The sequence below is a fragment of the Vipera ursinii genome (assembly GCF_947247035.1).
Source record: "Vipera ursinii genome assembly, chromosome: 13".
Classification (NCBI taxonomy): domain Eukaryota; kingdom Metazoa; phylum Chordata; class Lepidosauria; order Squamata; family Viperidae; genus Vipera; species Vipera ursinii.
The window spans coordinates 13,359,807-13,381,317 of record NC_139526.1 but is presented as its reverse complement, the minus strand read 5'-3'; the positions used below and the strand labels follow the sequence as shown (position 1 = coordinate 13,381,317).

Genomic DNA, 21,511 nt, shown 5'->3' with positions numbered 1-21,511 from the left:
AGAAGTATGTTTTATGTCATTTGGTGGAATCCATTGACTTTGAAGATTCTTGTTTTCCACGATCTTTCCACGAATAAAAGCTTCCAATCAAACCTGGAAAAGAAAACAAATTCCACTAACTCTTCTGGGAACGTTGCCTTAGTAACGTAGTTATTAAATGAACAAAGCGGGAGAGGCTTGGACGAGGCTCCAGAGTTCGAACGCAGAAGTGACCTGCTACAAACTGCCCCCTCTTCGACATTTATGAGATTTTTAATCCCGCCTTTTTATCATTTTTGTAAACAACCCAAGGCAGCAGACATACCTAATATTCCTTCTTCTGGTTATTTTCTCCACAACAACCACCCTGTGAGGTGGGTTGGGCTGAGAGCCAGGGACTGGCCCAAAGTCACCTGGCTGGCTTTCATGGTTAAAGTGGAACTAGAACTCACCATCTCCAGGTGATGTGCCAAAGCCACCCAGCTGGCTTTCATGCCTAAGGCAGGATTAGAATTCACATCTCCTGCCTTCCACCATTTATCTGAAATGGCATAGGTTCTCCTGATCCTTGGTCCTTTCCAGATTCTATTCTATTCTATTCTATTCTATTCTATTCTATTCTATTCTATTCCATCCCTTTCCATATAAAGATTCTATTCTATTCTCTTATTTTCTATTCTATTCTACTCTACTCTACTCTATTTTCTATTCTATTCTCTATTTTCTATTCTATTCTATTCTATTCTATCCCTTTCCATATATTCTATTGTATTCTCTATTTTCTATTCTATTCTACTCTACTCTACTCTATTTTCTATTCTATTCTCTATTTTCTATTCTATTCTATTCTATTCCATCCCTTTCCATATATTCTATTGTATTCTCTATTTTCTATTCTATTCTACTCTACTCTACTCTATTTTCTATTCTATTCTCTATTTTCTATTCTATTCTATTCTACTCTACTCTATTTTCTATTCTATTCTCTATTTTCTATTCTCTATTCTATTTTATTCTCTATTTTCTATTCTATTCTACTCTATTTTCTATTCTATTCTCTATTCTCTATTTTCTATTCTATTCTATTCTCTATTCTATTTTATTCTCTATTTTCTATTCTATTCTATTCTATTTTCTATTCTATTTTCTATTCTATTCTATTCTACTCTATTTTATTCTCTATTTTCTATTCTATTCTATTCTACTCTATTTTCTATTCTATTTTCTATTCCATTCCATTCCACTCCACTCCATTCCAATTCCAATTCTATTCCAATCCAGCCTGGCCTCTTATCCTGCACCCCACTACACTGGCTCTTTTGCACAGTTTTTTCTTAAGTCCTTGAACTTAAAAGAGCTTCACTCTGCAGCCAGGGGCTGAGCGCCCTGCGCAAAGCCCGACTCTCTCTTTCTCTCTCTCTCAGTAGCCAAGCAGCCCAAGTCATTATGACCTACCCTGCAGGGATATTGTGCCGGCGTTGGAAAGGGAGAGGGGGGGCAGGGAGGGGGGCGCGCCGGCTCTGGCAAGGGCCGGCTCGGATGGCCCGTCTTGGGCGGGCTGGGACTGCTGGGCCTGCTGGCGCAGCTTCTCCGCCTCGTCGGGGCCGCCGGCGGCGGTGGCGACGCTGATGCTGGAGGCGGCGAAGTGGGCGCGGGGCCGGCCGGCCTGGGACGGGAAGGAGGCGGAGGCGGTGGCGGTGGCGGAGGGCAGCGAGAAGTGGGCGCTGAAAACCCGGGCTAGGCGAGCCAAGCGCCGGGCTCGCCAGCTCTCCAAGCTCCAGGCGTCGCCGCTGCGGGAGGCCAGCCCCACGTCGTCCCGCAGCTCGTCGGGCGGCACCTCCAGGTTGCCCACGTGCCAGAAGACCCACCAGGGCAGGCTGAAGAAGAGGCCCACGCCGCCCAGGTAGATGAGCAGGTCGGAGACCGAGGTCTCCAACAAGCCGCCCACCAGCAAGCCCGCCAAGCCCAGCGCGTCGAAGAGGAGCGCCAGACCCAGCGCGCCCCGGCAACGGCTCCCCTTCCGCCGGGGGGGCCCCGCCGACGCCATCCCACCCTGCAGCAGCCCTGCCACCGGGCCGGAGACGCCCCCCTAACCTACCCCCGTGGGCGGAGGGGGCTGGCGTCATCCCCCTGGAGACGCTCACCTGAGCGGGCCGCACCTGGAGCGCGCGCCTCCCCACCACCACCACCTGCGCGCCCAGGTGGCCAAGCAGATGGAGGTGGAGCTGCTCGGGGCATCCCCCCCCCAGGTGGGAGGCAGGGCAAGCCCCCCACCCACCCACCCAACTTGTAGAGGGGGGCACTCCCCCTTTCCTCCCTAGTTAAGTCACCTGGACACACCTGGTGATCTTGTGCTGAGGGGCAGGGACACTACCTGGAGCTTTCCCCCCCCCTGCTCGCCCAGGGAGATTTATTTATTTTATTTATTTTTATTCCATTTATATCCCGCCTTTCTCCGAAGACTCAGGGCGGCTTACAAGCTTAGCAGATGGAGCGGGGAGGTGCCCAGCCCTGCTCGGAGGACCAGCAGGTGGGAGGCAGGCCAAGCCACACATGCCCCTCCCTGCAGACCTGCAAAGGCTGGGTGGGTGGGTGGCAACCCTTTCCTCCCTCCTTGGTCAACTGAGCTGCAGGTGGGGCTGCTGCTGCGCTGAGGCAGGGACACACTCCTTTCTCCCCAGGTTGGTCAGCAAGATGGGAGATGAGACACGCCCACTGATGCCTGAAGCCTCACCTGGGGGGGTAAGGCAGGCTACAGCCCCTCCTTGCCGGGACAGGGGTCCCTTTTTTTTCATCTGGCTGGTCGCCTTTTCGCCTAGTGGGTTACCAAGTCGGGATAAACACGCTCTCCCACCTTGGAGGGCTATGCACTTCACACCTGCTAGGACCACACCCACCCACCCCATTCTCTAGCTGGCCCAGATGGAGACGCACCTGCTGGGATAAAGCAGGGCCCTGCTCTTCATACCCGTGAAAACAGGCCCCCTTCTCACCTAGTTGGTTACTGAGACAGAGGCAGGATATGGCTGGTCACACCTGCAGCTCTGGGGCTGAAGGAGGGCCATGCTCTGAGAGAGAGGGAGGGAGAGGGGGGGAGGGAGGGAGAGGTAAGGGGAGAGGGAGACAAGCCACCAAGTTGACCAAGGAACCCTTCACATCTGGAGCACTCGCCGGGCTGAGGCAGGGCCACACCCCTCACACTGCAGAGACATGCCCCCTCCTCACCTGGTTGGCCACCGAGATATATATACATACATATAAATACACACACACACACACATATATATACACACATACATACATACATATATATATACATATACACACACAGACACACATATATATATATACACACACACACATATACATATACACACACACATATGATTCAGAAAAGCCTGTATCTTTGTATGAAAAAGATTGTAAATTGTGCAGCATCCTAATTTTTTTTTTACATTTACCGAATTCTAAAAACGGCAAGAAGGAGTAAGGTGGTCAAGCCTGCCTTTCCTTTGCACTTTGCTTGGGAAACGCAAAGATGTTTTTATACAGTCTGTTGGTTTGTATAAAGGTCCGAACGGGTAAAGCTGGTCCTAATTCTGAAATGTTATTATACGCAACGGGAGATCGTCACGTTCCTATCAGGAATCCAGACAGGAAAGGCAGCCCCCTTTGGAAAATTCAGCTTCAGGGAACAGAATAAAATAGAGCGTTTTTATTCCCACCGTGAAAAACAAAACACAGGATGCTTTACAAGCAAGCCAGCATTGACTCTCTTCTTTGCCAACCTTGCTTTGATCTTGGTATGGAAATAGCCCATTTTCCTCTGCTCAGTTCCCGTTTGGAGGTCTTAGGTTTCTTGTCTGATTTAGGAGCTTTTAGCCTTTTAGGAACCATAGTTGGTTTTGCCAAGGGCTGTGGGGCATCCTTGCTCCGCGCCTTTTCCAAAAACTCTTCCTTGGGCATCTTAGATTTTCGACCAGGCCTCTGTTGATTTGATTTCTCTAAGGCTGAGGCCTCTCCGGGTGTTTCTGGCTACGAAACAGGAATCCCTGCCGACAGACCGGTTTTCCTTTTGCTACGGAGCCTCGGCAAGCCCGTCTCCAGCTGTTTTTTTGCACTCAGCTTGGCCACCTATTTGCAAGAGGGAAAACCAAGACAGAAAGATGCATTCAGAGAAAAGCTGGCTGGGGAATTCTGGGAGTTGAAGTCCAGATGTCTTAAAAGTCGCTAAGGCCAGGAGACGTTGCCCTAAATTGAGACACTTTAGGCCAGGGGTCTTCAAACTTGGTCCTTTTATGGCTTGTGGGCTTCAATTCCCAAAATTCCTCAGCCAGCATGCCTGTCTGAAGAATTCTGGGTGTTGAAGTCCACAAGTCATCAAAGGGCCAAGTTTGAAGACCCTTGCTTGTGGACTTCAACTCCCAGAATTCTTCAACCAGCATGCCTGTCTGAGGAATTCTGGGAGTTGAAGTCCACAAGCCATCAAAGGGCCAAGTTTGAAGACCCTTGCTTGTGGACTTCAACGCCCAGAATTCCTCAGCTAGCATGCCTGTCTGAGGAATTCTGGGAGTTGAAGTCCACAAGTCACCAAAGGGCCAAGTTTGAAGACCCTTGCTTGTGGACTTCAACTCCCAGAATTCTTCAACCAGCATGCCTGTCTGAGGAATTCTGGGAGTTGAAGTCCACAAGTCATAAAAGGGACAAGTTTGAAGACCCCAGCTTTAGGTCTTTCCCTGTGGAGGAGATCAGTTTTTGGCACAATTCAGCTTAGGTGAAATAAATACCTGCTCTTCTTTTTTTTCAGCGGGCTGCGTTTCCATAGGAACCAGTTGTGGAATGTCTTCCTCTTCTTCCTCTTCTGATTTCAGGGCGGTGGGATCCACCCCGTCCGTTTTAGGCATGTCAACTTCAAGAGCCCCACTCACGTTGTCTCTTGTGTCCGTCTGATCCGTGCTCTTCGGCTTAGTCTTCGTTCTCTTCTTCTTCGTTCTCGTTTTCTTTCTTTGCACAGTCTTTAAAAAAGGAGAAATTGTTAAGGAGGCATCCCTTCGTTTTAAGATGGGCATCGTGCTAAACATATTGTCAGCACTGCTAACGTCGGATGTTCTTGCTTGGAGAAAAGATGAAGAAGCAGCAGCTATTTTATATTTCCACTTGGGTATCGCTCTTAGAATTAAAGTTAGATGAAGATGGGAGGGGGAAGGAAGGATACGCACGGGGGATTAGTTAGACATAACAACATAGCAGCAGAGCATTTTCAAGGTTGTATGTAATAAGAGGTGATAGGAATTGGCGGGTTAAGCTAAGGAGGCAAAAACCTTGCAAACTAATTGGAGAACGTGATTTATGACGGCAGCAAAAGGAGGGAACTGCTTTCATATTATTGTGCTCAGGGCCAACGTTATATTGCTCTAAAGGTAAAGGTAAAGGTTCCCCCGCACATGCGTGCTAGTTGTTTCCAACTCTAGGGGCCGGTGCTCATCTGAACAATTGAACAATTAACCAGTGGAACAACCTGCCTCTAGAGGTGGTGAATGCTCCAACACTGGAAGTTTTTAAGAAGAGACTGGACAGCCATTTGCCTGAAATGGTATAGGGTTTCCTGCCTGAGCAGGGGTTTGGACTAGATGACCTCCAAGGTACCTTCCAACTTTATATTATTATTATTATTATTATTATCTCCATTTCAAAGCCAAAGAGCCAGCGCTCGTCCGAGGACGTCTCCGTGGTCATGTGGCCGGCATGACTAGACACCAAAGGCGCACGGAACGCTGTTACCTTCCGACCGTAGTGGTCCCTATTTTTCTACTTGCATTTTTACGTGCTTTCGAACTGCTAGGTTGGCAGAAGCTGGGACGAGTAACAGGCGCTCACTCTGCTACGCGGCACTTGGGATTCGACCCGCCAAATAGCCCAATCAGCACAATAAAAAAAATCTTACAGGTAGGAGCCTGGATTGCTGCTGAACACAGGCCAAGAGACTACAAGACTGGGATTCATATTAAAATGCCTGCTTAAATAGAGATCTTGTCACAACTTATAGGGAACACCCAGCCCCCGTGAGGCTTTGGCTGACTGTGCCACTCAGAACTTCACCTGTTGGATTCCGGCTCCTTTCTTTTTCTCAACAGCAGCCACACCATGGAGAGCAGAGTGAAAGACGGGAAGTGCAATTGATCTGCTGGTTTTGAGGTGAAGAACTTTCACGCTTTTCCAGATCTGGAGCAACATAAAGAGGATGAAAAAAACAAACAAACAACCATCTGTAGCGACATAAGGCAATGAAACGTAACAGCGAAGGCGAAAAATAAATCGCATTAAATTGCTTTGGGAATTTTGAAACACTGAATCCTTAATTCAGTGTGTCCTTCAAGAGTATGATTCGGAGGAACGCTTCCCCATCTTGGCAGTTTGAACATGCATGGACTTCAATTCCCAGAATTCCCCAGCCAGCATGAAGAAACGTCTGGAGGTCTTTTTGAGAATATCTTTCAGCCCTCCATGCAACATTTCATTCTCAAATTGCCAGATTTGGTATATGTATACCGTACATCTCCAAGGAAGGAGATACACTTTGTCCTTATGACCGTAACAGAAACCTGCAATTTTTGTCCTAAGTCAAGGCAGCCACATGACTGGACCCAATTTTGCACCTTTTTTTCCCCTTTTTTTGGCGGTGGCCTTTGCGTGAATGTGGCTGTCATTAAGCGAATCAATGAATTCCTATGGGCAGTTTTGGCTGCAAAACACATTGTGGTCAAACGACCATGGGGTGCATGTGATGTCGTCAGAACTGGACTGTAAGTAGCTGTTTTGGGGGAAGGGTCTGTCATAGCTTTGAATAGTTGCTAAGGGATTGTACGTAAGCCAACAAATACCTGTGCAGAATCTGTCTGAACCTTACTAGTTCACTGCCAGGTGCAAAGGACCAGGACTGCATATTACGTTGCAGCTCAGAAGATTTACTGCTTAAGCTGATACACAAGAATCTAGTCCAGAGGTCCCCAACCTTTTGGGCATCAGAGGCCAGTTACGTGGGGAGGTTTTTCCGCGGACCGGAGGGCGTGTGATTTTGTGTGCTGACTGAATCACAGATGGGGCTTTGCTTGTTTGTGCTCGTTTGTTGCCGGAATGCCGTGGCCCAGTACTGTTCCATGGACCGGGGGCTGGGGACCCCTGATCTAGTCCACTAAAGTTCACCACTAAATCGAGTTCAGATAAAGGTCAACAGAATTCAAGAGGGCCTAGACTCAGAAGATTTGTGGCAATGTAAGGATTCTAGGCTGATGACTCATTTAACTCCACCACCCACCCACCTTTGCCTGCTCTTCTCTAACATCACTGAACAGCTTTACCTGTGGAGCTTTGATAGCTATTGCTGTGGCAGCTGCCATAACGTTTTCAGTGATCTCTGACGCTTCCATGCTGGTGTGCCCAATGCGAACCATGCTGAAAAAAACCCAGAAATTCTTCCTGTTGGATTACAGTAGCACCATCTTGCGATACTCTCAAGATCACAAAGAAAGGGGCTTGAGGTCTACATGCTATGGATGACCTACCAACTGCCCACGCTTCACAAAAAAATTAGCATCATCGCATCAGAGAGTCCCCATTTTTTCCCCCCTTTTGGCAGTCCTCTTGGCTTGCCTGCCGTTCCCCTCTCAGCTGCTCAGAACAGCTGGACTAAACTAAAAAAGGTAAAGGCGTCCCTGTGGATTTTACTCCGCTAGCAGTTGCTGACTACAGAGGGCGGTGCTCATCTCCATTCCAAGCCACTGAGCCAACGTGGTCTGGAAAGATTTCCGTGGTCCTGTGACCAGCATGACATCACAGAGTGCTATTGCCCTCCCCACCAAAGTGGTACCCATTTATCTACTCACATTTGCACGCTTTCTAACTGCTAGGTTTGGCAGGAGCTGAGGCAAGGACGGGAGCTTGCCCTGTCGCGTGGTGCTCGGGTTTCGAACCTGAACTGCTGGCTTTCTAGCCCAGCATCTTAACTGCTGAGCCACCATGCCACCCCCCACTCCCCCAGGACCAGAGAGGCGCCCCTATTAAAGCAGGAAATAAACATTTCAGCTGTAAGATGTCTAGTCAAGCTACTTACTAGCAACTGCCCTTGTTAGTGACCGGCAGGATCGTTCCATGGATGCGTTTATTGATTTCCTTAGCTAGGTCCTTGGCTTTCAGGTCCACACACAGAGGCGCCCTGGCATTGGAGACAGGTGGTAGAAAGTGAGGAGGTTTCCACTGCTTCAAATTCAGCGGCTTCATAATGGGCCAGACCAAATTAATCCCACTTGGGGGATGATGGGGGAACGTAACTGGTAAGCTGCCCAGAGTCACTTTTTTTTGTGAAACAGGCGGCTGTACACATTTGATAAATAAAAATAAAAAAAATGAAGCCAGGGATTTATTTACTTTTTACACTGATAGAAATGTTTTCCCATCTGCGAAGGTAGCAATCTTCTGATACGATCATCGGACAAGAAAAGAGCAAACCGGTTCAGCAGGCGGCGTTTCGCTTCAAAGGGCTTGTATTCCGTTTTGAACGTTTTGTAGGAGATGACCTGCAAAAAACCAGAAGGGGAAAAAAAAAAACCACTGGGAGCCCCTGTTCCCACAGTTTCCTGGTTACACAGTACGTAAAGGTAAAGGTAAAGGTTCCCCCGCACTTGTGTGCTAGTCGTTTCCAACTCTAGGGGCCGGTGCTCATCTCCGTTTCAAAGCCGAAGAGCCAGCGCTTGTCCGAGGACGTCTCCGTGGTCATGTGGCCGGCATGACTAGACGCCAAAGGCGCACGGAACGCTGTTACCTTCCCACCATCGCGGTCCCTATTTTTCTACTTGCATTTTTACATGCTTTCGAACTGCTAGGTTGGCAGAAGCTGGGACGAGTAACAGGCGCTCACTCTGTTACGCGGCACTCGGGATTCAACCTGCCAAACTGCCGACCTTCTGATCGACAAGCTCAGCGTCCTAACCCACTGAGCCACCGCATCCCTTACACAGTACGTATTCCCCCTTTTTTCAGCGCCAATATAATTGCATAAATGGATGGATGCAAGTCTGTTTCATCCCTGTTTATTTAACATTTAAGGTCTTAAAGGTACCTTTGCTTTCATGATCTTTGTGAGCCACCCAGACCTGCTCGGCACTGGGCAGTATATTAATTTAATAAGTAAGTTGAGGACTATTTGTACAAAGCAAGCTCAAAACCAAACAAACAGTGCAACGGTGCAACCAGTGTATCCCAGAAGCTGAAGAAGCTTCTTGGATGAGAAGCGAAATGTCTTCAAAGAAAAAAACCACAACAAACCCCAAAGACAGTCCAGTGGCCTCTTGAAAAAGCACCTCTGGGGCAAACCATGACCTGGATGACTTAAGAATCTTCACAGGCATTTAGATAAGCAGTGCAACTATGGTTTACACAGCAAGCCGTAACTACATGTTTGAAGAAACTCTGGCGGGCACCACCTGTGGACCAGCCTTTTGCTCCTTTCACAAAACAAGAGACAGCAGAGATAGGAGAAAGCACAGCTTTCATTAAAGTTTCCATACCTCAGTGATGCTTCTGATGCCATGTTGGTCCAACAGCTTCCTGTACAAGGTCTCAGTCTGTTCCGCTGTTAAGCCAGGTTCATCTTTGGTGAAGAGGCAAACCTCAGATGTGTCTGGCAGAATGCTATGAGGCAGGTTTCTAGGACACCAAACAGACCGCGGCCTTCAGCAAAGCAAAAAGCGGTGGGACCGCTGGAAGATGCAATTACAGGCGGTCCTCGACTTACAGCAGTTAATTTAGTGACTGTCTGATGTTACAACAGCACTGGAAAAAAGGGACTTATGACCCGTTTTGCACGCTTAATGACGGTTGCAGCATCTCTATGGTCATGTGCTCCAAATTCAGACGCTTGGCAACTGACCTCATTTATGACGGCCTGCAAGGTCATGCGATCACTTTTTGCAACCTTGTCTGAAATGGTATAGGGCAGGGGTAGGCAACCTGGCCTCTTTTATGACTCGTGGACTTCAACTCCCAGGATTCCTGAGTCAGCACAGCTCAGCTTGGAAACCTCTCCCTTTCCCCTCAGCATGGCTGGTTCAGGAATTCTGGGAGTTGAAGTCCACGAGTCATAAAAGAACCAAGGTTGCCTACCGATATAGGATTTCGTGCCTGAGCAGGGGGTTGGACTAGAAGACCTCCAAGGTCCCTTCCAACTCTATTGTGATGATTATGATTACCTTTTGACAAGCAAAGCCAAGGGGGAAGCCAGATTCACTTAACATATATGCTATTAACTTAACAACTGCAGTGATTCACTTAACCTCTGTGGCAAGAAAGGTTGTAAAATGGGGCAAGACTCACTTAACAACTGTCTCGCTTAGCAACATAAATTTTGGGCTCAATTACGGTCGTAAGCTGTATTGTTGACTTTTATTCAACTTCAGGGCTGGCCAATCTCGGCAACTTTTAAGACCTGTGGACTTCAACTTCCAAAGTTCCTCAGCCAGTCATGCAGAATTCTGGGAGATGAAGTTCACAGGTCTTAAAAAGTTGCCTAAGTTGCCTGCTCTGCATATAAGACCTTGTATTTTTGAACTGGGCTAATTTCTTGCTGCATCTTAGTTCCTAATCTTCCTAGTTTGCCCATTCATGAATATCATTTCACTGGGGTGAAAAAGCACAACTAAAATCCAGAGGTAGCCTTACATTTTGATTACTTGCTGCTTTGGTGGGATTTTCCAGACAGTAATCATCAAAAAGACATTCTGGTCTACATCCAACAGCACTTTGTCTCCGGACTTCTGTCTGTTCGCATTATATGCAAGCAAGGCTTGAGTGGCTTTTTTGATCTGGAACAAAAAATTTTACCGCTCATAGAATCTCCACGTCTCAAAGCCAAGCACAACACTTTAATCCAGACGTGTTGCTTTCCCACAGTCCTTAATCAAATTGGCTAAACAGACTGGCAAATAAAGGCATTGTAATCTAACAGCCAAGAGTCACAGGTTGGGGGGTTGCAAGTGTATAGTATAGGATGCAATTTCTCTGTGGTGGTTAAGGAATTGTGCAAGAAACCAAGAGTTCTAGTCCAGCTTGAGACCTGAAGCCAGCTGAGTTCCTCTCTCAGCCCTGGGGGAAAAAACCAAGGGCCTACCACTGCTAAAAGTCTAAGGAAACTGTCAGGATGGGTGGGTGGACTGCTAGTCAATTGGGGCGGAAGTTAAGGTGCCAGACTAGAAATGGGGTGGAGGTGGGGATGAGTTTTAGTACTGCCTTAGGTATGAGAAACCAGCTTTGGACCAATTCCTCTCTCAGTCAGCCTAAGTCTAACCTTAACCTGCATGGTGAAAATAAGAGGAGGAAGGAGCATTATATTTGTCACCTTGAGCTATATTAAAAGCCTTGGTGGAGCAGTGGGCTAATGCCTCCTTAAGTAACACCAGCCGCCTGCAATTAGTGCAGGTTCGAGTCCCACCGGGCTCAAGGTTGACTCAGCCTTCCATCCTTCCCAGGTAGGTATAATGAGGACCCAGATTGTTGGGGGCAATAAGTTGACTTTGTAATAATGCCGCTTGGGGGTGGTGGTGAAAGCCCTAATAAGCAGGCATATACATAGAATGAAGGCTGCTGCTAAGCTTGTAAGCCGCCCTGAGTCTTCGGAGAAGGGCGGGATATAAATGGGATTAAAATAAATAAATAAAAATATTTATAAAACATAACAAAGGCTGGATTAAAAAAAATATGCAAAATTTAGAGCAGATTTGGTCTAGTGGTTAAGGCACCGGACTGGAAAGTGGGAGGCTGTGAGTTCTAGTCTTGCTTTTGGAGGCAGAAAAGTCATCGGGGGGGGGGGGGTCAGTCACTCCAAAACCAGCTTTGGGGCAGTAGCTCTCTCTCTCGGCCCTAGGAAGGGAGCAACGGCAAACCATTTGTCTGAAATGGTAGAGGGTTGCCTGCCTAAGCAGGGGGTTGGACTAGAAGACCTCGCAGGGTCCCTTCCAGCTGGGTTATTCTATTCTAACCACAGCTGGGGGGGGGAACAACACCACCTTGCTAAGAAACCCGCAGAGATTTGGTCAGGCAATCGCCAGGAGTCGAGACTAAGTCGAAAGCACCAAATAATATTAAGAATAACAGCAATAATTTACTAAAACGCCCGACTCCCTGCGGGGATGTTAATAGGAGGCAGTGCGAACCCCGGCAACTGGGTTCACCGGGCAACGCGTGTCGTGGGAACGCAACCCGTGAAAAGGCAGCGCCCAGGGGGCAGATTCGGGGTCCTTTCCCTCAAGCCCCCGCCTCACCTGGCCTTGCTCCAAAGGCGGCGCCGCCGCCGCCGGCTCCACTTTTGCCTCCTCCATGCTTCTCCTTCCACGTGGGACAGCCATCTTGGCGCGTCGCCGGGCTGTGACGCAATCAGAAGGCGCGCCCCCTACTTCGCCAGAGAAGCGGAAAGGCGCCATAGAGCTAGGAAAGGAGAGTGGCGGGCAGGGACTTCCGCCCTTGAAGCCGTCGAACTTGGGAGTCGCCATAGCAATGAAACCGGAAGCTCGGGTGGAAATGCTAGAGCGGCCCATAGAACCAGGACTTCCGGGTTTGCTGGGGCAGATAACGGAGTAAGACTTCGGGTTGGAGTTAAGGACGGAAAAAAGACAATGCAGAAATCTGGGTGGTATTGGGGGGGAGGCGCCCTATATAAAAGCCCCCCCTTAAAGGTGGAGTGTCACGGAGTATTGCACACCCATCCCCAGCCTGCATGGGACACGTTTAATCTGTATAAAGTCATCCAGCGTTTCTCAAACTGGGCAGCTTTTTTATTATTATTATTATTATTATTATTATTATTATTATTATTATTATTATTATTATTATTATTATTATTATTATTATTATTATTATTATTATTATTATCATTATTATTATTATTATTAGACTTATATGCCGCCCTATCTCCCGGAGGACTCAGGGCGGCTAACAGCAATAAAAAACAACAGTACAAAAGTTAAGAAAAAATTAAATAACAGCCCCAAATATTAATTACACAGTTAAAAATTAAAACTTTTAAAAACCTTTTGTGGACTTCCAAGTCCCAGAATTCCCCAGCCTGCATGCAGTTTGCAGATGACTGTTTGGTTTATCCGGGGAAAACAGGGACTGTATGAAATTGGACTCCAGGGTTGACTGAGTACACCACCTCCAAGTTTGTGACATCCCCTAAAATTTGCTGGTGACCCCCCCCCCAAGAGATCGCAGTAAATAAATATTTATTTAGCGTATGGCACAATACACTCATACTATCTTTTCACTAGCTTCCATTAGTTGGGACACTGCTTCGGTTTTGCAAAACCAGCCAAGGTCGTTAAGTGATGCTCCTTGCTATGACTCTGCATATATGGAGAGGGGAAACGGGACCCTCAAGATTCCAAGTGCCCCAAGGTCAGAAATAACGCTCAGTTCTTCAGCCAAGAAACAGATAAGCAGCATAACTCACTTTGCAAAATTTGTTTTGCTGACCTCCCATCTTTCTATTAAGCAAACATTTCATTAACGTTCAGAGGCAAGAAAGCATTCCTTGGCTCATAAAGGTTAAGGTGAACAACTGAATCCGAAGGCGGCCAAGTCAACCTGCAGCATCCTTCTCCCACACATATGGGAATGAGGGGGCTAGGCAGTAAATTCTGCTGCAGCTGGAGTGAGAGACAGGCTCTAAGATGCTTTTTCACGAGTGCAACTGGACTTCATTTTTCCTTTGAAGACGTTTCGCTTCTCATCCAAGAAGCTTCTTCAGCTCTGACTGGATGGTGGGGAATGGAAGGATTTATACTCCTTGCAGACAGCTGATCGCAAATCCTTCCATTCCCCACTATCCAGTCAGAGCTCAAGAAGCTTCTTGGATGAGAAGCGAAACGTCTTTAAAGAAAATCAAGAAAGTCCTGGAAAAGCATCTTTGGGACAATTATGACCTGGCTGACTGAGAATCTCCATAGACAGTGAGAGACAATGTGGGATACACTTAAGGCACTAGACTAGAAATTGGAAGACTTGTCGGTTCTAGTCCCACCTTAGGCTTGAAAGTCAACTGTGGTGACCTTGGGGCCAGTCCTTCTCTCTTGGTCCTAGTAAGAAGGCAGTGCCAAACCACTTCGGAGAAATCTTGCTGAGAAAACTACAGAGATTTATTGAGACCTTGGTGCAGAGAGGAAGACGCCAGGCTGGAAAACAGGAGACGGTGAGTTCTAGCCTCCCTTGAACACAAAGCCATCTGATTTTTTGAGAAAATGATCTTTTTTTGTTCCAGTTAGATTTTGGAATGAGTACGTTCAAGATGGCAGCTAGCCTAGCCCAGCTTTTTTTTTTTTAACCATGCATTCTCCAAGTGTGTTAGGGATGGTTGTTGTTGTTAGCTGCGAAGTCGTGTCCGACCCATCGCGACCCCATGGACAACATTCCTCCAAGCCTTCCTGTCCTCTACCATCTTCTGGAGTCCATTTAAGCTCACACCTACTGCTTCAGTGACTCCATCCAGCCACCTCATTCTCTGTCGTCCCCTTCTTCTCTTGCCCTCAATCTTTCCCAGCATTAGGCTCTTCTCCAGTGAGTCCTTCCTTCTCATTAGGTGGCCAAAGTATTTGAGTTTTAGCTTCAGGATCTGGCCTTCTAAAGAGCAGTCAGGGTTGATCTCCTCTAGGACTGATTCTTGCCCGCAGTAGTATACCTGATGGTCATTTGAATTAAATTCACCCATTCCTGTCCATTTTAGTTCGCTGATACCTAAGATGTCAATGTTCAGTCTTGTCATCTCTTGTTTGACCACGTCCAGCTTTCCTTGATTCATGGATCTTACATTCCAGGTTCCTATGGAGAAAAAATCTTTACAGCATCGGACTTTCCTTTCACCACCAGACATATCCACACCTGAGCGTCCTTTCGGCTTTGGCCCAGTCGCTTCACTCTTTCTGGCGCTACTAGTACTAGCCCTCTGCTCTTCCCCAGTAGCATATTGGACGCCTTCCGACCTGAGGGGCTCATCTTCCAGTGTCATATCATTTTGCCTTTTGGTACTGTCCATAGGGTTTTCATGGCAAAGATACTGGAGTGGGTTGCCATTTCCTTCTCCAGTGGATCACGTTTTGTCAGAACTCTCTGCTATGACCTTTTCGTTTTGGGTGGCCCTGCATAGCTTCATTGAATTATGCAAGCCCCTTTGCCACGACAAGGCAGTAATCCATGAAGGGGGTTAGGGATGGACGGTCACACAATTCTGAGTGAACTCTTGTTTTGTTGGGACTGGGGAATGACAAGGTGATTGGCTTGATACCAGCACACTATCTCATTTTCTTCTGAATGCTGTGTCAGGCTTTTTTTTTAAGTTCTGGAATTCTACACAGAAAACTTTGCTCAAGTGTGAAAGTTTACGCCCAAATACAGTTAGAAATCCAACATGTCAAACAAAGAGTGCCAGACAGTAGAATGTTGTCTACTCTCCTAGCCTTTTTAAAATAATAAAAAAAAAGTTTCTTCCCCCCCTATTTGTTACTTAAAAACAAGGAATGATCGATCCACAGATAGTTTTGTTGAAAAAGTTACGATAATGAAAAGCTTTCATATTACTGCAAAAAAATATAAAAGCCCAGATATTTGCAGACATAAAATTTATTTAAATTTTCATGCATTATGGTAGCTACAACTGTAGTCATATGAATTTGAAGGACAGTCAACTTTGCTTCGTCCGTACAATGTAGCCTTACATGAAATGGACGTTCCACAGTTACAAAGGAAAAAAAAAGGGGAGGGCGGCAACGTTTTAAATTTAGAGCTGTGTAAAATGAAACAGTTGTGTGATTGCCTGTTTCTTTTTTTTTCTTTTCTTTTTTTTAAAGAAATGGGGCGTGTTCTCCTTGGAACACGCCAACCAATTTGGAAAAGCATTTGGAACTTTGCCTTTGGAAAACTGGCTTTCTGTAATGAATTCTAGAATAGGAAATACAGTTAAATAAGTATAAGCACCACTGTTATTCTCCTACAGCTTATAATCCTAGCAATGGTAGTGATGTTGCCTGCCACTCACTGCCGAAGATACAAGCTTAGTATCCTAGTCTTACCAACTACCCAATGCAGTGTTTCTCAACCTTGGCAACTTGAAGGTGCGTGGACTGCAACTCCCAGAATTGAATGCTGGCCCGGGGAATTCCAGGAGTTGAAGTCTACGCATCTTCAAGTTGACCAAGTTGAGAAGCACAGGTCTCAATCCATGGCCTGTCACCCACCTTTGTTTCCTTGTAGGTTCTTGCAATTTCCTCATCCAAGTAAGTGCCCAGAAGTTATGATCTCCAGAAAACCATTTGGGGAAGGTGACTCTACTTGATTCGACTCAGATTTAAATGACCTTGTTTGAGGACCAAGTGGCCATTATTGAGACTACATCCAGTTGCTGATTGAAGACGTGTTACACATCTTTCTTACCCATCGCCTTCCCTTCAAAATCAACCTCTCCAAAAAAAGAAAAAGAAAAAAAACTACAAAGATTCTCCAGGCTTCCAAGAAAGGTAGCAGAGGGATGTTTTAAAATCCTAAACCGGCGCCTGAGTTCAGTTTTCATACTGAACGTGGCATGCCAGAATTATTGCAAGAGTTGTGATATAACAGTCCTACTTGTTTTAGTCACCAGCCTGTGCTGCTAGAAAAAAAAAATAACGATAACGATGATATTCTCCAGGACAGAGTTGGAAGATCTTTCTTACCCTGCGCCTGCACATTTGTGTTAAAATTAAGTTTGAGATATATTGACGCGTCGCTAATGAAATAGTACCATATTTGCATGAATCTTATTTTGGTTTTTGAACCACTGAAAAGGAAGGGAGCAAAGGAAACTTGGATACGAGTTTTGTCAATGATCTAATTCGGTGTTTCTCAACCACAGCAACTTTTAAGATACGTGGACTTCAACTCCCAGAATTCCCCAAACAGTCACTTAATGGGGAATTCTGGGAGTTGGAAGTCCACACATATCTTAAAAGTTGCCGAGGTTGAGAAACACTGGTCTAATTGCTTCATTTAAAAGACAGTCGGGGATCTGTCAAAGATAGGAATCCGTTTTTTCCCCCCTAGAAAACCCCAAATCAATCAAATGTGAATTCTGCAGGTTAAAAGTGAATGCGGCAGGCATTACATCCGGATAGAAATGTTATTCCAAAGTAATTAAGATACCCAAAAAGAGATTTCAAATTGGAGAGTTTATTAACATGGTAATTGTGTTCGTAACATGTGCACGCATGCACACCTGAATGATCTGCCTTGAAAAATGCTTCCGTCTGATGGGAGGGGACAATTAAACAGAAATCCTGTATATTTTTTTTTCTTCATAATTCTAGGCAATTATGTCCACATCACTTACAAAGCTATTGCCAAATCTTTCCGAGGGAGATGAATTTGGGAAGAGGGGGAGGAAGAGGAGAAGGAAAAACCAAAACAAAAAGATTGAAAAAAATTTCAGGGTAAAATTCAACAGTGGCATAGCAAAAGCTCTCAATATGAGAAAGCTGACAATGTGGACCTTTGCTGTGAAATCTCATCTTTGCAAAAGAGAGGGGGGGGGCAGTGGGAAGAAAAGAAAGAAGGCAATGTGGAATAGGGCTCTGCAAAGTCATTCCCCCCCTCCCCCCTTCCTTACAGTATTTGTGCAGGCTTGTCAAAAACAATGCTTAGTCCTTCTCTGGAACCAACTTCAGAACTTTACCAATTGCAATGGTTTTACCTAGAAAAGTCAGAAAACACCATTAGGAAACGGTTTGTTTTTTTCCAGGTTCTCACATCAAATGAAGCAAAATATGATGGCCGGTTTGGTCTAGTAGTAGTTTAAGGCACCAGGTTAAATAGCAAGAGACGGTGAGTTCAAGTCCCACCTTAGAAACCAGAATACCGGCTGGGCGACTTTGACACAATCACCAAAGTGACAATCAGTTTTAGTCCTGCCTTAAGGCATGAAGGGACGCAGTGGCTCAGTGGGTTAGGACGCTGAGCTTGTCGATCAGAAGGTCGGCAGTTTGGCGGGTCGAATCCCGAGTGCCGTGTAACAGAGTGAGCGCCTGTTACTCGTCCCAGCTTCTGCCAACCTAGCAGTTCGAAAGCACGTAAAAATGCAAGTAGAAAAATAGCGACCACTACAGTGGGAAGGTAACAGCATTCCGTGCGCCTCTGGCGTCTAGTCATGCCGGCCACATGACCACGGAGGCGTCCTCGGACAAGCGCTGGCTCTTCGGCTTTGAAACGGAGATGAGCACCGGCCCCTAGAGTCGGAAACGACTAGCACGCATGTGCGGGGGAACCTTTACCTTTACCTAAGGCATGAAAGTCAACTGGGTGATTCGGGCCAGTCACCAGGAGACAGTGTGTTGTAGTTCCACCTCTACCGTGAAAACAAGAAGAGTTTAATACTTGTCCTACCTTCGTCTCTTAAGGTGAAGCGGCCCATCTGAGGGAAGTCTTTGAACGTCTCGAGGCAGATTGTTCCTGCCGTCCGTAAACGGGCAATGCACACTTGATCTTGTTTGACAAAACGGGGCCGTGTTTTGCTCTTCTCTCCTGATTTCTTGTCTACCAGACAGATTAAGGCCTGCGGAAGGAAAAGGAGCCCGTGTGTGTCGCACACGCCTTTCACAAGCGGAACCCTAAAGGAATGCTCTCCGTTTTAACATTTCCCCCCCCCACCCCCAAGTTCTTGCCCCAAGTTCTGTCGTAGAAAAGCAGCACCTTCTCGCTTTCATCCTTCCTCCAAAATGTGGAACTTTTCAGCAGGGAGGTAAGCAGCTTCTCCATAGTCCTGTGGTGGCGAACCTATGGCACATGTGCCACAGGTGGTGCGCAGAGCCCTCTCTTTGGGCACGCAGGCCGTTGCCCCAGTCCGAGGCCTGCAGCTGGGTTGGTTTTATAAAACCTTTTCACTTTAGGCCCATGCCACCATGTGCAAAAAAAAAAAGGGTTCAATCAATCAATTTCAACTTCTCGTGGGGAAAAAAAAAGATCTCGCAAAGTTGGAATTGATTGATTGAACTTTTTAGTCCCAGCCAGTCTGCCGTTACCACTGCAGCCACGCCCACCCAACGGGCCACGCCCACCCAGCACCCGACGATACATAAGTGGGTTTTGGGCTGCCGTTTGGGCACTCTGTCTCTAAAAGGTTCGCCATCACTGCTAGTCAGCTGAGCTGTTTCTGGTTGATTTAGTTAGTAGGTTGTGTGACTCTAGCCAATGTGGGTTATGTACTAAAGCTTATGGCAGGGATGGCAAACCTTTTAGAGACCGAGTGTCCAAACTGCAACCCAAAACCCACTTATTTATAGCAAAGTGCCAATGGCAATTTAATCTGAATACTGAGGTTTTAGTTTAGGGGGAAAAAAACCAACTCATACATTAACATCTTTTGTCTTAAAATAAAAACACAATAACAAAGCTTTGAATGATACAACTTTTTACTGAAAGGTAAAAGTTTGCATTTGGCATGCTTTTGAACAATGAATGTGAATTTTTTTCTGTTGTATGCATGCTGATAATTTGTCTAACCTTGGCTTATACTTTGCAAGCTTGAGAGCAACACATGCAGCACTCAGGTCTGTTTCTGGTGTCAGATTTGATATAATTCAAAGCTGAAAACAGCGCGCTCACTCCGGAGGCTTGTTTTGGCTAGGAAGGGGCTTGAGAAATGGCTTTTTCCTGCGAAAACTTAGCCAAAGAACAAGGCACGTGTGCCCACAGAGAGGGTCCCAAGTGCCCCCCTCTGGCACGCGTGCCATAGGTTCGCCACCAGTGGCTTATGGTTTACTTCGGATAAATCCAACTTATTCTGACATCTTGAAAACAACACGCTAGGCTAAATGTCTGTGGAGATTCCCAGGCATCCAGATCATGGTTGTCCCAAAGGGGCATTTTTGGAAAGGCAACCGGACTTTGTTTTTTTCCTTGAAGACATTTCACTTCTCATCCAAGAAGCTTCTTCAGTTCTGGAGCAGAGCTGAAGAAGCTTCTTGGATGAGGAGCGAAACGTCTTCAAGGAAAAACAAAGTTTGAAAAAGCACCTTTGGGAAAAGAAAAGCTAGGCAAAACTTGCCTTTTCCCCTCGGATCCTTTTAACCAAAGACATTTGCCCTAAAGAAGACGTTAATAGCCCCTTTGCCACAAGCGGGGATTTGTCGATCCCCCAAAAAAGGTAGTTTGCACTTACTGTAATCTCGACTTCCTCAATGCAGGTATGAATATGCAGCACCGCATTGTAACCTGGGCAGATGATGGATTTGTGTTCAATGATCACTATCTGTAATCAAGAAGAGGCCAGTTCAATCAATCTGATTTTCAGTAATGCCTTTTCCAAATTGGGTGGCGTGATGGCTCCGTGGTTAAGTCCCTGGGCTTGTCAGCTGGAAGGCCGTCAACCCAAGGTTCGAGACCCCAGCGCCACGAGATGGGATGAGCTCCTGTCCTCACTCCAGCTCCTGCCAACCCAGCAATTTGAAAGCGTGCAGCTGCGAGTAGGTAAATAGGTACCACTTCGGTGGGAAGGTAACAGTGCTCCCTGACATCATGCTGGCCACATGACCACACAAATGTCTTCGGACAGAGCTGGCTCAAATGGCCTTGAAACAGAGATGAGCACTGCCCCTTAGAGTCGGCAACAGCTATTCCAAATTAGAGAGCAGCTCTCCTTCAAGGAGGCATACCTGAGCATCAAACGTGCGTCCAGAATGACACAGGTTGTTAAGATCACAGAGTATAAACCCCGGGAGAATTTCCTCCTCTTCGATTCCTTTCAGTCGGATCTTCAGATTTTCACCTGGAGCTACAGACTCAGTCTCTACGTCGTCGGAAAGGATTCCGAGGACTTCCACGTTGTGCTGGAAAAAAAAAAGAGATCGTGTCTCCAGGACGTGTTGTACGCGCTCAACAATATTTTAGGGTCGTGCAAAAAGGCTGAGTTGTTACCTGTCCCCTACATAACGGATGATTTTTGGGGGGTGATAGCAAGATTAATATCTCATGAAATAACAGCATTGTTTTAGATCATCTTGCTTTTGGGGTTGACAATTACAACAGGGTCTCCCAGATAAATATTTCTGCACGTAAAGTCTATACTTCTTTCTTTCAACTTGATATATCCGGGAGTCCCAATAGAAGAGAATATTTGTAGCTCAGGATTGAATTGTGGGGTCCTTGGGGCTCGAGCATTATTGGGGTTTTTTTGCAGACATTTCTTTACCCAGCCAGGTAACATCATCAGTGCCAAGCAGCGCTGATTTTACCTAGCACTGATGATGATGATGATTACCTAGCACTGATGGTGTTACCTATTCTACTTTAGGGACGCGGTGGCTCAGTGGTTTAGGGCGCTGAGCTCGTCGATCAGAAGGTCGGCAGTTTGGCGGGTTGAATCCTGAGTGCCGCGTAACAGAGTGAGCGCCTGTTACTCGTCCCAGCTTCTGCCAACCTAGCAGTTTGAAAGCACGTAAAAATGCAAGTAGAAAGATAGGGACCACTC

At 46.6% G+C, this 21,511-nt stretch overlaps 3 protein-coding genes and 1 long non-coding RNA gene across 6 annotated transcripts in view; 1 reads left to right on the top strand and 3 right to left on the bottom strand.

The window, feature by feature from the left end:
- Positions 1-86: 86 nt before the first annotated feature.
- On the bottom strand, positions 87-2,138 carry LOC310646243 (transmembrane protein 238-like). Its single transcript, XM_083372513.1, has 2 exons — positions 781-2,138; positions 87-729 (listed from the first exon to the last, which is right to left on the bottom strand). Exon 1 carries the CDS (start codon positions 2,024-2,026, stop codon positions 1,424-1,426), a length of 603 nt encoding a protein of 200 aa, XP_083228639.1. The 5' UTR covers positions 2,027-2,138; the 3' UTR covers positions 87-729; positions 781-1,423.
- Positions 2,139-3,389: 1,251 nt separating this feature from the next.
- On the bottom strand, positions 3,390-12,533 carry RSL1D1 (ribosomal L1 domain containing 1). 2 transcript variants are annotated; one of them, XM_083372819.1, is made up of 9 exons: positions 12,291-12,533; positions 10,693-10,835; positions 9,543-9,681; positions 8,404-8,552; positions 8,090-8,191; positions 7,338-7,431; positions 6,079-6,201; positions 4,767-4,979; positions 3,390-4,113 (listed from the first exon to the last, which is right to left on the bottom strand). In XM_083372819.1, exons 1-9 carry the CDS (start codon positions 12,516-12,518, stop codon positions 4,015-4,017), a joined length of 1,290 nt encoding a protein of 429 aa, XP_083228945.1. In that variant the 5' UTR covers positions 12,519-12,533; the 3' UTR covers positions 3,390-4,014. The 2 variants fall into 2 exon arrangements, with proteins under 2 accessions (XP_083228945.1, XP_083228944.1); XM_083372818.1 differs by having other exon boundaries at positions 3,394-4,113; positions 4,767-4,994.
- Positions 12,534-13,890: 1,357 nt separating this feature from the next.
- LOC310646430 lies at positions 13,891-17,388 on the top strand. The gene is made up of 2 exons (XR_014493685.1): positions 13,891-14,215; positions 16,270-17,388. It is a non-coding gene; the product is annotated as an uncharacterized lncRNA (long non-coding RNA).
- Positions 17,201-21,511, bottom strand: part of GSPT1 (G1 to S phase transition 1) — a 25,120-nt gene continuing 20,809 nt past the window's right edge. For both annotated transcript variants that reach the window (XM_083372790.1, XM_083372791.1), the window contains exons 12-15: positions 20,697-20,870; positions 20,204-20,293; positions 18,430-18,598; positions 17,201-17,740 (exon numbers count right to left, since the gene is read on the bottom strand). In XM_083372790.1, coding sequence (XP_083228916.1) covers positions 17,688-17,740; positions 18,430-18,598; positions 20,204-20,293; positions 20,697-20,870 — 486 coding nt within the window. In that variant the 3' untranslated portion in view covers positions 17,201-17,687. The remainder of the gene's footprint in view (positions 17,741-18,429; positions 18,599-20,203; positions 20,294-20,696; positions 20,871-21,511) is intronic.